General features: G+C 37.3%; 3 protein-coding genes across 3 annotated transcripts in view; 1 reads left to right on the top strand and 2 right to left on the bottom strand.

Moving 5' to 3' along the window:
- LOC107083575 (LIM and senescent cell antigen-like-containing domain protein 1) overlaps positions 1-4,721 on the bottom strand; it is a 52,098-nt gene extending 47,377 nt beyond the window's left edge. Inside the window, exon 1 of the mRNA XM_015372916.1 lies at positions 4,560-4,721. Coding sequence (XP_015228402.1) covers positions 4,560-4,588 — 29 coding nt within the window. The 5' untranslated portion in view covers positions 4,589-4,721. The remainder of the gene's footprint in view (positions 1-4,559) is intronic.
- Positions 4,722-11,389: 6,668 nt separating this feature from the next.
- gcc2 (GRIP and coiled-coil domain containing 2) overlaps positions 11,390-16,145 on the bottom strand; it is a 28,680-nt gene continuing 23,924 nt past the window's right edge. Inside the window, exons 22-24 of the mRNA XM_015372901.1 lie at positions 15,923-16,062; positions 12,016-12,217; positions 11,390-11,840 (exon numbers count right to left, since the gene is read on the bottom strand). Of these exons, the coding sequence (XP_015228387.1) occupies positions 11,767-11,840; positions 12,016-12,217; positions 15,923-16,062 (416 nt within the window). The 3' untranslated portion in view covers positions 11,390-11,766. The remainder of the gene's footprint in view (positions 11,841-12,015; positions 12,218-15,922; positions 16,063-16,145) is intronic.
- Positions 14,487-15,542, top strand: tmem223 (transmembrane protein 223). The gene has a single exon (XM_015372904.1). It carries the CDS (start codon positions 14,634-14,636, stop codon positions 15,423-15,425), a length of 792 nt encoding a protein of 263 aa, XP_015228390.1. The 5' UTR covers positions 14,487-14,633; the 3' UTR covers positions 15,426-15,542.

The raw sequence follows: 16,145 nt of genomic DNA, 5'->3' as shown, positions 1-16,145 counted from the left end.
AAGGCTGGACATAGAAATTGACTAACCTAATTCATCTTACTCCTGCTAAAACGGACTAAAACTGAGTTCCTCTGTGATTTGAAAAAATAGCATTTTGCTAAAATGCTTTATATTGTAAATCCAATTAATTGCCCAGCCCTAATCATAGCAATCACTCTGATAAGAACCACACCCAGTACCAAAGTTTAGGGGGGATGAGGGGGGATGGAATCCCCCTTCTTAAATGACCACCCCTCCATACCATCCCCTGTAACATTTTGTCACTGAATGTGGAAATTTCTTTTACATATCAACATTAATGGCAATAATAGTTCCCTTTTGAACATTTGGCAGGCTATTTTTACGAGCAGTAGTAAAACTCTATTAATTTGAATTTATCTGTACTCCAAAACTATTAATTTTAAGGCATCCATGTATAAAAAATACGAAAAACATTAAGAATATGTTTAAAATTTCCCTTTTCATTCATATTTCAATCAGTTTTCTCATCAATAGCCGTGAGTTTAGGGCGATGTGCGCTCCTGCGACAGGGGAGGTAATTCTTTGCACAACAGATGAAACCCAGAGGAGGGAATGAAAGCAGGGGCGGATTTAGGAAATTTGGGGCTCTGGGCAAAGACAGGCATGGGGCCCTCTGAATTGAGAAGACAACTCATAATACAGACCCATTATAGAGATACAGAAATGTGATGCTAATGTCCGGCCAATGGTCATAAATGAATTGAATGTTGACATCTGACTGCAAGGTCCCTCCTTTGACTTGCAGAATGCCTGTTGTCCGATCAGTGGTAAATATGGTTCGCCGGACCTGTTGGAGTAGTTTTAACTCATTCATTGCCAGCATGTAGCCTAGCTTACTTTAAATTAGCCAATAGAAGCAATACTGATTTACTGATAAACAGTTTATTTTATAAAATAAATACTCTAAATAAACATTTGAAAGGTGAGTAAAATTATTATATTTTATACAGGCTTATTTCATTTTCAGGCTAATTCTAATGTATTTGAATTTGTAAGCAGTTTTTTTTCCCAGATTTTAAAAATTATTTCAGCTGTTTCAATTTAATTAATTGAATTTGATTTAAAAAAAATGACTTCAAAGGATTCAGATATTAATTTACAATGTTTTGTGAGGTTTTGTTCCAAATATTAATACTAAAGTACTAAATAAAGATTAATTACTTAAAGATTATCTAAAGTAAAATGAGAGAAGTGTCCTACCATGACTATGAAGCTGATTAAATGCCAGTCCAGGGACTGACTGCAGTTATACTGTAAGGTGACTTGGTTAAGGTCATGTAAGGTCTGACATGTAACAACTATACCATGCATAATGCTAGGTTAATAGACTATATTAATTAGGCTATGTATGCCTCCAAAAAAAAAATATCAAAAAATTTAAAAATCCTCCATCCCTCTTCTTTTTTTTTTACAACTTGACTACTGACCACACCTGAACCAGAGAGCTTCCCCAGCAGCGTACCTTGGTTAGGTGAAAAATATCTGGATATGTGCTGCTAATTAACCATTTTTTTATATTTTGTTTAGACATCAATAAACAAGACTCTGAAGGAAAAGTGGAGAGAGGAACCAAAGTCCCTTTAGATCCATTTAATTTTCCATTTAGTGGAAAGCATTCTGTGATTTAGTTTTGGTCCACTGAGTCCCAAATCAGTGGAGCCATCAAGCAAAGAATGAAAACACCCCTCAGGTTTGCTCTACCAGAAGGACTCAGCTCCTTCCCAGACAACCAGAGGATCCAAGACCTGCTGCAATGACCATGTGGTCTCTGAGCCAGAACCCTCATAGGATTCTATGGAGGTTTCTTAAGGAGAGGAGAGAAACCAGCGCTAACAATGTGGACAATGAGCTGACAGCTGCTATCAAAGCAAAAAGGGCTTTGATTACACCTGGGCAGAGCCACAGGCTGATGTGCTCCATACCCCACCGCATCCTTGCTGAAAATCTATACAAAAACAGCCTGGATAATCTATAAAGTAGACTTCATTTTCAGTTGGTTAGATTTTCTACACTAAAACCCAGTCAACTGAGAGAGCGGCATCTGAATGAACCGTAGACAGTAATGCTGCAATCAATGATCCAATCTGTGTGTATAATCTATTCAATCTTTGCTTTTAAGGAGCCAGATTTAATCAGTGGGAGCCATAAATATAAAGATGCTTTGATGTTTGTTTGTCTGAGTTTATAGCTGTTATGGTTTTGTTTTTATTTGTTGGTTTGGTTGTTTGTTTGTAGGGGAATGGATCGATTAGATTTGGGAGGAGTCACACAGTGACCTGTGTGTCACTGGCAGAGAGAGGTTGAGTGGGCTGTTGGATTTTTTTTGTAGGCCACAAAGCAAATTGTTGTAATCAACGTTTGACAACTTATATTTTGGATGCATTGTTTATACCTTTGATAATGAAGCACCGTATTGATTTCAGCGGATTCCTTTTTTGAACGAGCGCGTCAGACAGGGAACGGTCCGACCTCAGCCTCTCAGCAGCTTTTTTGTTTTTGTTTCCTGAAGTTGCTGCAATATAATCTCTCCAAGTTTTCTCGAGCAAAGCTTCTGTGTGGTTTCCAGAGGTCCTACAATGGTTTTCATTTTTCTTTTTTTGCAACATTAGAACACTAAGGTAATTAGAATGGGGAAAATATATAAACTTGAATCAATTAAAAACAGGGACATAAATTTTATAGTAAAATTTTAATCATTAAATGATTTTTTTTGGTCCTAGGTGATAAAAGAAAACATTCAGCGTGTGAATCAGCTGCACCATGTCTGGGTTAAGGCTTTATGCATTCAGTCAGGGCTCACAGGGAAATCCCTCATCTCCTAACTTCCAAACAAGGACAAGTCTGTGCTGGAGGCAGAGACGTCCGTTTAAGCTGTGGTTGTTTCAACACGGTGCAGGATCTGATTAAAATGTAATCCAAGGAGACAGAATGCGGCCATCTTTGGGCTTATACAGGCTCTCCTTCCTACAATTTGTAGGTGAATGAAAGCACTCACTAATCAGCACTAACTAAAAGGAAAACGCTTTTTTTTTGTGGCCGTCCCAAGAGACCGACCGTCAGGAAGTGGTTTGGAAAACACTGACTGCTGTCCAGTTACTTTTAGAGGACATTCCTTAGCAGGGAGGAGGATCTGATTTTCTTAAAAAAGAGGGAAAAGGTTAACTTTTATGTTTGTGGTCTAGAACTGCAGCTTAAAATAGAATATTTAAAACCATTTCTTTATTATAATTTGAGTTTTTCTTTAGAGAAAATGCTTCAGAGAAACACTATATGTAAAACAACCAGGTCAAAGACTGTAACTAGGATACTTCAGCTCATCACCACTCTTTCTTTACAGGGAGATGCTAAAGAGCTAAGCTAATTCAATATCAGTAGCATACAAAAACACAGCTACATTTATAAGAAGGAGACTTTAAGTTTTGATTAACATGTTAAGACAAAAACAAACAATTATATAAAGTGCACGTTTTAAGGGTCTCTGTGTCTTTAAACAAATGCAGAAAGCCTAAATATCAAAGGTGATTAACTAACTGCAAACTATGGAGTTTTTCCTTAGAGACTTGTTTAGTTTTTCAAGTATAAGTAAAAAAAAAACCCAAATTAACTTCAGTTTAAACCAGTATTTAGAAATGAAAGCATCAGATTTGATGCTGAGCCAGGGGCCAGAAGATAAAACTCAGTAGGTTAGAGTTCACACATATCACATTATATCTGATCTGATAATTTTGCTGCTAAAATATTTAACATCAATCACTATTAGATTTTCCTAATTTTTTGGTTTTTATAATCTTGGTGTCTTTCACTCCTCTTTTTTATTTATTTTTTTAGATTCTTTAAGTTAAACCTCAATTTCAACCTTCATCGGGGATAAAAACAGAACAGATATAAAAAAGAATAAAAATCAAACTTTCATCGCTGTTCTCAGCAATGCTTTATCTGCTATAATTAATTAATTTCATAAAGGAATATATAAATATATATGTGTGTGTATTTAACATCTCACTCCTGTTGCAAACAGTGGTTGTTCCCTCAATACAACAGTAGATGGCGCCAAAGTCAAGTTCAGATTAACACTATTGAATTCATTAATATAAATCTTTTTAGGGTTTGTTATAAAAAAAAAAAATTCTAATGCACATATAGATTCGTTATTTTAATGGATACACATCCAGAGTCGGTCTTTGATGGTAAAATTTACCGAACAAATGGAAAACAATGTATTTCCCTCCAGCGTAAAAAAAAACTTTCCTTGATACAACAGTAGATGGCGCCAGTGTCAAGTTCAGATTAAAGATGAATTAATTAAAAGGATTTAAGGGTTTGTTATTAAATATTTTTCTGTTGCGCGAATAAATATTATTTTTTTGGTCTTTTTTGCGAGGAAAGACATCCAGAGTCGTTCGGTGATGATTTAATTAACCAGGCAAATTGAAAACTATTTATTTCCCTCCAGCGTAAGATTAAAAAAAAAAAAAGTAAACTTCATAACTTTTAGATCTAAATAGTTCAGAAAATAACAGAATAAACATCTCACTTACCCGTTTGTCATCTCTGTGAGTCCTAACATCGCTTCTCCTGGCTCTCTCGGACCAGATGTGTTTTCCAGATGTGCTCCTCTCTTGTATTTACTGCTCTATTACAGAGAGCTGCTGTTTTCTACTCAGAAATAGAATGGCGAAAAATCAGGAGGGGCCCCGCCCATCTCCACCTCCTCTGAAACGCAGAGGACTCCACTTCCTTTCTATGACTTTTAACATAAAAGCATGAACACAGTATTTGGCATTTGATTAAAACGGGCTGGATCAGTTTGAGGAAAAACCTGCAGGAAAAAATGTATCATGAAAAAAATCACTTGTGTGCCTGAATCTGTAAGTCTTATCTAAATATTAAAAAGTATCAGGAATAATTTAATAATAATTTAACTTTATTGATCTCACACAGGATAAATTTACCTCTGCATTTGACCCTTGGGGGGCAGTGGGCTGCCATTGTGTGGCTCCCAGGGAGCAGTGTGGGGTTGAGGGTCTTCCTCAGGGACCCAGGGTGCCGTCTGTGGGGATCGAACCAGAACCTTCTCAGAACACAAGCACGCTGCTCTAACCACTACTCCAAATTTAAGCATTTAATCTTAAAAGATCCAGTTTTCACATAGTTATATTATTAAAAGAAAAAAATCTATTGAAATCCACTTTGCAATGAAGTTGCCTCCTAAACTAGTTGTGTGTTCTTTCTGTAAACAGCTGGATCTCAATCTAAATTAAGTTTAGACTTTGACTATTCTCATTTTTATATTCAACAGTCTGCATAATAAGTTAAAGTTGTATTTGCAGCACTGTAGCTGCTGTCCTTGGTCCTCATTTGACCACTTTGGGCAGGTTAAAAACATCTGCATATTTTATCTTCTTGTTCGAAATGGTTTACATTCCTGTTCACAACAGCCCTTGTTCTGGCTTTATGAGCATTTCCAGCGGTTGGTAACTTTGGATTTCTTTTACTTGAGGCAAGATTATTGTTTAGCCTATTTAAGGTTACCAGTCAGGTTTGACCTCTGTGGCTTTTAATTGCATGAAAAGAAACTATTTCAATCAAAATTAAAAGGGTATTATTTGATAAGACAAATAAAATGTTGTTTTTAAACTGGAGTCTTTGAAAAATCTGCAGCAAATCTGTCACTTCATCTGGATAAGTAAATTGTAGTTAATTGCAGTAAATGTATTTCCAATAACAAAATCATTTGTGTTATGTTCTCCCAGGGTGTCATTTAAATCCCAAATAAAAGAGGGTTTCCAGAGATTTTTTTCACTTTTATCTCCAAGAAAATTTCAAAAAAGAGAAATAGTGTGTGTAGGACTAATGCCAACAAAAAAAGGTCTATGCAGTTTTTACTTCAAGGCCAGACTTATGTAATTCTTTACTCTCAGGAAGTCAAGTGTGTTTACATTACCTTTGTGATGCTGTGTTCGATCAGACTCAGATGCAGTGGAAGGCTGTTCACCCCGAGCCTTTTTCTGCTGCAGGTGTTGTTCTTGTTAAAGGGGATTTTTCCTCTCCACTGTTTCTGGATGCATTTCTCAGTGTGAGGAATTGCTGCAAAGTTAACAACTCCATTAAGCCTACTGCCAACTGATAATGCACACTCATCCAAGAGTTAATTCTGCAAGTCAGTGACTGGATGCAACCTGCTGGGCTTTAAGAGAATTTTCACTAATCTGTATATTTTGACTGAATTAACTCTGTAAAGAGGCTTGGGATTACATGGGCTGTGAATTGGTACTAAAACTGGCTTTATTTTTGGTTTAATATGGCCTTAAATCCTGACATAAACCAAAACACCAAAAAAGACTTATTGGCTCTTCTTAACTGAACTATAAAGATGTGATATACTGAAAAAGGTGTTAAAACTCACTCAGGCACAGGAGTAACTTTGTGAAGGCCTGGTGGGGACATGTCCCCACCAATAATCTCCACTTTTTTCCCCTTTTATGCTAATTTACTTTAGCCAAAGGTACCAGAGCTGTTTTTCCTTCCTCTCTCCTGCTGCCGCTTTGAGACATCTGATTTGCGGTCACATTTCACTGTGCACATAGTAACTACGTGGAGGAGGAGAGACACACAGCAGCAACAGGAACTACTTCGATAGATGCTTGAGAAAAAGTTAACAGTAATTAGTTAAAAAAGTTAGTAGTTAAAAATACTAGAGATTCCACCGAAAAATCTGTTTATTAGACATCTTGAGCTTTTTCAGCAAAAAATGGCAGCAGATTGTAAGTTTATACAAGTTTGTATTATAATGCAAGAAGCTTGAAAAAACAAAGTTTAATGTTCTTCTTTATTAGTTAAAAGAATCTTGGCTTCTCAGAGGACCGTGACTTTACAGGTTAAAATTAACATGTTTTATTATTGTACAGATACAATCAGACTGCAGAGCTTCTACACATCTTGAAATTTTGTTTCTGGCATCATTATTTTCGTAAAGAGGTTCATAAATATTTCTAAACAGAGCTAAGAGAGAAGTAGGGAGAGCTGCAGATTTAAAGGTGAAACAGATTTACTGGGATATGAAACACGCAATAAAATGTATCCCCAAATTTACAAAAAAATAAAAATAAAAAAAAATATGCTATGATATATTTAAAATGTAGCATATCCATATTTTTCTGGATGGATGGAATTGAAATTGTACTTTTAGGGATGCATGATATATCATATATCAATTTTTGCATCAGAATCGGCTGTTATTCATTATTTTTTAATACATTCATGTTTTTGGGCCCAATATATATATATAGCACTAAAAGGCATCCGTCTAACTATCTATAAATATCAATATCAGTGTATTGTGGTACTCATGTGTTCTCAACAATAGGAAAGCACTCAATAGATATATGTTTAAGCTCATTTTTGGAAAATACAAAAACCTAATGAAAGCATTTGGGTTGGCTAACTGTAGGTCCATCAGCCCCCACCCTTAGAGTGCCCCCACCAACTTTCATCACAGTTACACCCTTGCAATCAGGATATATAAAGTTTAACATCGGCAAAGGAAAATAAAACAAAACATCTGATTTTATCGAGTTCGAAGTACTCAGTAAATTTGAACAGTTTACTAAAAATATATATTTTAAAGTTCAACCATTGCAGCAGGGTTTGCTGTTTTCCATTGAGTCTGAATGTCATGCAAAGGTGATCTTTTATTTTGAAAACCAGAAGCAGTTTTTATAGTTTCTGTGCTTTTGTATTAACTTTAAATCTATCCTGGCTGAGCCTGAGCGCTTCCCCCGACTTTACTTTACAGGTTTTTCAGGCTGGAAGTTAAATTCGCATCTGCAGGACTGATGTGTGTTAAAACATCCATGGTTTTTCTTAGCTGATTCTGCATCTTTGCTCTTCATCCAGCCTCCTGCTCTGCAGGGGAAGCAGGGAAAATCTGACTTTTCCCTTTTCCTGAACAAGAAGTTCAACATGGCGGCTGTGCGCCTTGCAGAAACATCTTAACATCCTTGAAAATTATATTAAATGTAAATTCAAAGAGACGCATCCATGTCAGGCTGTGTTTAAAACTACAAGTGTGAAAAAAAAACAGGATGAAAAAAAAGATACTGAAACCCAACTTCCCTCAGCAAAGATGTTTGGGGATAATGATGCTGCAGCTGCTGCACACATCTGGAATTAAAAAAGCTCGTTTAGTTTAACCTCATTGATATTCAGTGGCTATTATTCATAATTTCCTCCTATTACTGCGTCACGCTTCCAGGAAGGCATTTATTTCCTTATAAGGCAGGCCTCTCTCACATTTCCCCTCCTTCAGGAGAGATGACTCTCCTCCATAACACTAAATCAAGGATTTAAATCAAGCCCTCAACTTAACTTTTATGTATTTTTAGCTTCAAATATTCAATACATTGCATTTATTTAATAAATAATTGATACCACCCTAATTATTTTCATATTTTCTCGCAAGCTTCTATACATTTGATTTCTACTTCATGCAAAAAGTCAAAACAAAATAGATTTTACCTTCATCAGCCCACCAGAAAATCCTTGTCAATCAAGACTTCAGATTTAAACTATTCTAATAAAATGAGAGTTTAATTTAATTTCAGGGAAAACCAGCTGTTCTGTGAAGCCATCAAAGGTTTGTCAGAGAACATTAGTGGACAAATAGAATCATGGAGAACGGTAAAGCTGAAAGATTTGGGTTTAAAGTGAAGAAAAGTCTAGAAAAAGAGTTAGGTTAGAAACAATATCACAATATCATGTCTAATGTGCAATTACTATTTAATACCCTGTGAAATAACCCGTTTATATTTGACACCCAGTGCAATAATATACATATAAATATCCATCTATATAAATACCATGTGCAATAACCCGATGTAAAAAATATTTTGACGCACTGTGAATACTGTATATATTCCCATGCACCTTTTCTTCCTTGGGCAGGTTCTTCTTCTCTTTTGACTATTTGAGCTGATGTAACAAGTACATTTCTCCACTGAGAGATTAATAAAGTCAATCAATCAATCAAGCTTTGAAAATCTCATGCATCACTCTTCAATCACTCATCCAAATATGAAGTTTTGCACAAATGGGAAAGCTTCCAATCCATGAACGTCCACCCGAACGTCCGCCTGAAGTGACATGATGACCAAACAGGCGGTCAGCGAGAAACAGCTCAGAGGATCATGGTAACTTTGGAGGAGCAGCAGAGATCTGTGACTCTGGTGGAAGGTTATCCAAAAATAGTAAATGTCCTTTGCTTTACACTACATTCCTGTCATTAGCCCACTCACGCACACACTGATGGTGAAAAACTACATTGTAGCCACAGCTGATGATAAGAAGGAAGGCTGCAGTCCCTAAATGACAAATCCGCCATTTGAGTGGACAGAAAAGATTCCTTGTTCAAGAAGAAAGTCAGAGGAAGTCCTGTTTGTCAAAACGTGCATCTGAATGTACTAGTCAAAAGTCAAGTTCAACAGTAGGACTTTTATTCTGTGTCTCCGGAGGAAATAGTTCAATTTCCAGATATGGAAAAAAGTTGTTCAACTAAGTACTGACTTTGAGCGCATTGAGACTTCTGTTTTGTCTTTAGGAAAAGATGAAAACCAAATACCTTCCTCTCACTTCATTTATCCACCCAGTAAACATGACTAATCATACAATCCAAGTAAAATACCTAAAGGTTAGCAGCTCTGATGTGACATTAATTTGTAATGCATGAATACTTCCTGCAATTTAAAATGTAGCCTTTATAATAAACAAAGACCACTGAAAACACAGAATTGTCATCACTCACATCTGTTTGCTTTTAATCTGTTTACAATCATAGTTTTTAATCCAAATAAACATGACAGGATGTTATAAGATGTTCTGAGTAGAATGATAATCTCTCATAGCTTCTGATTATAGGAACCTTCATATTGATATAAAAGCTTAAATAAAACTACATTCAGTTGTGGTAGACCGACACCAAAAGAGCTGCCACTGGAGTGGGGAAAAAACAAGCTGATTTCTAGAACATTAAAACGGAGGAAATACATGAGTGTTAATGTTTCAGAACCAAATCTGATGGAAAGTTTAAATCCAGTTTGCAATGAGAAAACAATAACATCTACAGAGTGACGGCTCAGCAGGACAGACGGGCCTGTTTCTACAGGCACTGTTACAAACCACCAAACACTTCAGTTCATACCAACACAGATACCTGCACCTGAGTTCAGAATGAAACATACGTTAGAGAAAAGTATGAATATGACACCATTCTGATTAACCTACCAGATTTAAATGAGCTGCACTAATAACTCATCATTTTAGCTCTACATAAAGTAAAAACTTAAAGATTCTAAATGTTGATTATTTTAACAATAACATATATAATTAAGGCTTTTTTATTCTCAAACAACAAAACTAACATCTGGTGGAAATAAACAGTTTCCCAACATGTTGCTTTTTTTTTTTTGTACTGCATGAGATGATGATGGAGGTCACAGGCTATAAGGGAGGAAGACATTCAAAGGTCAACATGTTCCAGAACAGTCCTTAAAATAAACTGCAAATAGAAATCTGATTTGTAACAAGTTTCATGCTAACCTATACACAGATAAACCTTCATTTGACATGTAGGTCACATTATGCTAAGCTACATATAATCATTGCCTTTTTTTTATTCAGAAACCAGGGAATAATTTAAAACAGGCATTAAGCTTATGAAACTCTTTAACCCTAGCATGAAACTACCTGAACAGATGCTGCATCTATGCTTATTAATTAATAAAAAGGAAATTTATCACAGTTAATTTGGTACCTCAGTTCCAAAAAGTGAACACAAGCCCAGATAAAAGAAAACAAACAAAAAAACAATAAAATAAACATGACACCTGCGTTAGCTAATCTCATACATTTCTTCCAAATGTACGTCAACTTTATGCAACACAATTCAACAGAAACGTACAGCAAATGGGTAAAATCACCTATTCAGTAAGGTAGATCTCTCACCAATACCTGGACATTTCAAGTGAGATCGTCAGGCCCAGAATAAAACATGGTGGTGGCAGCATCATGATCTGGGGTTGCACTTCTACAGATGGAACTGGAGATTTTGTTGAAGTGGGAAACGACCCCTACTTAAATAAAAATCAACCTTCATAAGAGGAAAATCACAATTCTGGGTTTAATCTTAATTTATGAGGAAAATCTCCAGGGTTATGGATCAGAGATATCCCTATAATCCAGTGGATCTGGAGACTTTTTCAAAGGTAAAATAAGCAAATAGACCAAATAACTGTGAGGGGTACAGTTACCATAGAAGTCTGCATATTGTATCTGAATTAAAATGTGTTTTAACAGAATATTTAACTGTGTTGCGGTTAAATTGTGCGGGATAAAGCTTTGATTACATGCAGAAAAAGCTTTGAAATGGTCCCAAACTTGTTTTTCTTTTGTCAGAGAAGACAGGCAGTTGAACAAAGCAGCATACATCTGTAAGATGCACCATATTTACCTACTGCAATGACAATTTCAATCAATTTAATATTTCTCACTGTTTGCTGACAGAAAAACCAAACATTTTTCATACATTCTTTGGTCCTGCCTGTTGTATCCCAATGACGCTTTAATGCCCCAGTTTAAAACCATTTTAATTGTTTCAGGTTCTTCGGTAGAGAAGAGCTCAGTAATGTTACTAAAGTGGGCTGCCACTGTTTTTTTCTTTTGTTTTTTTTTATGGATGGCTGGTCACCAAGTCTATCTGATCCCAGACCAGCTGTGTAGGTAAGAGGTCCACCCTGAGCCCCGGGAAGCGGCTCCCTCCTCCTCACCTGCAGAAAATAATAATAACTGGTTAATATTGAAGACACAAGGCATCAGATGCATTACATAATCCAGTGGCTCGTTATTAAGCAGTGGACAGGTTGCTGTGATATAACTAGTGTAAGGCAGCTTTTTTTATTTGGGTTCAGGACATATTACACTGACTGCTTAGCTATTAGGTACCTTGAGCAATAGCAGCCAGTTTGCTCTTCTCCTCTGGACTGAGCTGCAACATGGTGTGAATGACAGGCAGCAGCGCCTGCCTCTCGCTGCCAGAGCGCAGGAAGATGAACTGCAGCAGGACGTTCTTCAGATACTCCAGATTGGCCACACTCTTCTCCCTCTCCTGGTTTCGCTCAAGTCGCCTGACTTCACTCTTCAACAGCTGAGGGATGTAAATTAACAAGAAACAACACATTCACATGAGTATTAAAGGCAATCAGGAATTTTATAAATGTTTAACTTTTTCATTTAAGTTTCAAACAGCTAAATATCTTAATGTCTCCTGTTAGTTATGTTGTTTTTTCGGATAGGAAATGTGTCTCTATTAGGCTCAGCTGACCAAATAAGGTCATATTCTTTATTTTAATTCATTTTTAACAAATTATTAAAGCAGAAATGATTAGAGACACAACAGTGCTAGTTTCTAACTTACTGTACCCATCTTGTTTTTAAGCTTATTCCATGATCCTGGTATGTCAATACACCCGTCTGTGTGGAACTTCCATACAGTCAGCAGAACCTTTGCCACTGATAAGCAGAGGGGCTAAAATACAATGCTTTGCAAAAGTATTTATAAATCCTGAATTTTTTCAGATTTTGTCATCTACAAATGCAAAATGCAATGTGCTTTATTGGGACTTTACTGGAATGTCCAACACAAAAGACTGGATAGATGTGAACTAGAAAACAATTAGATTTTTATTTTTTGTTTAAACATTAAAATCTCTCTTAAATGTTTTATTATGGAAGTAAAACAGTCTAATTGAAATCTGCCTTTTTTGTACAATGAATTTTTTTACACATCGAATTCCTCACTCTGAATTTTTATCTGGTGAAAATTCAGCTGCAAAAAATTTGCCTGCAAACAATTCAGCTGCAAATCTGTTGACCTTTTGGTGAACTCAAGCCAAAGGAACCTACGCTCGATTAGCTCATTTGTTCAGAAAAAAAAGGAAGTTTGCCACCGGCCACTTCTTCCGGATCAAACCAAGAGGATTGGCAGAAAGGGGTGCCGCACTAGCTGTGATCGGCTCAATTATGTCACCCAGTCCGAGAAGATGAAAAATTCTAATGGCTGTTTGTTACTAGCTACCTGACGTTTTGTAAATAACTTTTTTTTTTTTAACAAGAGAAACTCATCCGCTTCATTGAGCCTGGAACACAGCTATGCCCAACTGTTGCGTCACGTGACCAAATGAGCTAATTTCATTGGCTAGAAGCTGCTCGACTGCATTGAGTCTAGATTGCTTGGCTTGAGTTCACCAAAAGGTCTGTCACTACCTGATCCGTCCCGGAAGCATGATCTGTTCTGCGCATGCGCTATCAGCTAATTTGTGCATGTGCATCCAGATATCCATCCGGGTCATCCTCGATTTTATTTTCTTAAAAATACCTAAATGATGTTTTTGCTCCCCAAAAATAGTAAACATATTCAAATATAATGTGTTAAAAGTTAATAATGTATTTCCTGAGAAAATAAATGCCTTAAAATCCTTTCTGTTTTATCACTCTTCTCTGCCCGATCTGCACCGGAAATGCAATCCTACGCTCCTTCCGGTGGCTAACTTTTTTGGCTTTGGTTTTAACCATAAATCTAGTCTTTTTGCGTTTTATTTTTTTATTTTGTGTTAACCTTATGCTATATAGTGCGTAATCTAAAGAAAGAAACAACTAAAATGCAGATAAACATGGTTTGACCATATTTTGCCGTACTGCTCTGAGCATGTCTGATAATGACGTCAGAGAAGCAGTTTAAGGAAAAAAATATAAAAAGCATAAAATTGTCTCACAAAATTCATAAAACATTTTTTTAAAGATTTGCTTTAGCATTCTTTAGTGAGTTAAGGATAGAAATAAGTAGTTTTAGTACCATAATTACAGTATATATGGACACATAGATGTACATCTGTTTGCACATGTGCAGGACGGATCATGCTTCTACGATAAATATATAATATAATGATGGGGTAGTGACAAGGTCAACACATTTGGCTGTAGAGTTTTTTGCAGGCTAATTTTTACCAGATATAAATTCAGTGTAATGAATTCAATGTGTAAAAAAATTTTAGTGTTTATAATTCGGTGTACAAAAAAATGGCAGATTCAAATGAAACTCATTCTCTTCCATATTTTATCAGTCCACCCATTGCCCTTTCGTAGAACAAGTTAATTTTAAAAGCCCTCTGAAGTCCTCCAGAGGAACAAACAGCTTTACACATTTAAAGTAGTCCCTCTATTTTTTAGAAGTATCACAATTAAGAGCCTGAATATTTCCTTGTATGACATTTTTTCTATGTTAATTTAAAAAATGTGAAAAGCTTCAAACGATATTAAAAATTTCGCTTAGAGCCATTTCAAGGCGGATTTGTTGCATTTCTCTTTTGCTAATCAGTTCTTTCACATTTGGAGGTTTTCATAATGACACGTCATACTCTCGCGAGAGGTGAGGAAACAACAAGTATGGCGGCGCCTGCAGAGAGCTGCCTGATGTAGGAGCAAGGCAAAATAAAACGGTAGTTGTTGATATAGACTGCGCTGTTTTCCATGAAAATTTCATAAAAAAGCTGCTATAGTAAGATATGGGATATGAGCGATTACTGTGCGGCTCTCTGGAGCGATACTCCAGGCAGTTTCTACTCGGTAATGTCAAACGGAAAGCTCGACTATTTCAAGATGCTTCAAAGTCGTCGGAGACTTCCTACAGTGGCGTTTCCACACGATTGTTTACTTTGTTCGGACTGAACAGAGGGACTCTCGCCCAAACTGGCCGCCGACTGGCAGCCCGTCAAGGTTACTGCACCTCCGCCCAGCCAGCCAGAGACGTCACCTTGTTCGAGCATGACAGAACCCGCTTCTTCCGGCTCCTGACGGTCTTCTGTGGCGGCCAGTTCGTGTTCTGGACATACCTGGCTCAGTTCGCCTTTACCGAGCTCAGAGACACCCGCGGGAAGGGAGAGAAAGGCGGAGCCAAGGCGCCCACCACCACGGGGCTGGCCGGGATGTGGAGCTTTGAGATGAACCTGGGTTCCAACGCCTGGAGGTTCGGGTTTACACTGGGATGTCTGTCCATAGGAGCCGGGATAGTCGGGCTCGGAGCTCTGTTCTGCTTGCGATCAGTCAGTAAAGTGGTTCTGCATCAAGGCGGGAGGATGGTGACTGTATGCACACAGTCCCCTCTGGGACCGAGCCGAGGCAGGACCATAACTGTGCCGCTAAGCCAGGTAGCCTGCCACGCCCACAGACAGGAGTCCACCTCCTTCATCCCCCTCAGAATCAAGGGACACAGGCTCTACTTTCTTCTGGACAAAGAAGGGACTTTAAACAACGCCAGGCTGTTTGATATCACTGTTGGTGCTTACAGACCAGTTTAAGATGAGATTACTGAGCCATCAGACTCTTTATTGACTCTACAGCTCTTATGTGGTTTTGGGGTTTTCCTTATTGTCAAAGTAAATAAAGTATTCGAAATAAGATGCTGGCTCATAAATATTTAGTTTGTGTTAAAGATGACCATGCATACACTGTCACATTAGGGGTGTAAATCAAACCCATCATGGCGATTTGATATCAATTTCCTGACCCAACGATTTGATTATTTTAGATACTCATGATTCTGCCATGTCTGGCTTGCCTGCTGTTTATGCGAGTGTGTGTGTGCAAGCGGAAAGGTTGTAGCGGCTAAAGGAAGCGAGGTAGGAGGATAAAATAGGTTTAGCGGCATTGTAGCAGAGGTGTCATGTTAGGTCCAGGAGTAAATAGATAAAAATAGACCGGAGGAAAAAACCAACAAAAAAACGGAATCGATACTCTATTATTATTTACACCCCAATATCAGATATTTACTATGAACAAAGACATTCATACATACAGTGATCTGCTCCATGAGGACGGCGTTAGTGGCCTCAGTTTCATGCAGCAGGCCGTTCATGTGCTCCATGCTGCGGGTGGCAGTGCTCAGCTTCTCAATCAGCTCTTCTTTGGTCGGCTCCACCGTCCACACAAACGGCTCTAGAGATAGAACCAATGTAAAAAGGAACTTAAAAGGTTCTGTGTGAATGTGTGCCATTCGGTTATAAAAATAGGTCCACCAG

The sequence above is a fragment of the Cyprinodon variegatus genome, unplaced genomic scaffold (genome assembly GCF_000732505.1).
Source record: "Cyprinodon variegatus isolate N-32 unplaced genomic scaffold, C_variegatus-1.0 Scaffold77, whole genome shotgun sequence".
Taxonomy (NCBI): Eukaryota; Metazoa; Chordata; class Actinopteri; order Cyprinodontiformes; family Cyprinodontidae; genus Cyprinodon; species Cyprinodon variegatus.
The sequence above is the reverse complement of the archived record's forward strand: the minus strand, read 5'-3'. Positions and strand labels throughout refer to the sequence as shown.

Excerpts from the sequence above, each read along its gene's own strand:
- tmem223 (XM_015372904.1), top strand. The coding sequence starts at position 14,634 with ATGGGATATGAGCGATTACTGTGCGGCTCTCTGGAGCGATACTCCAGG.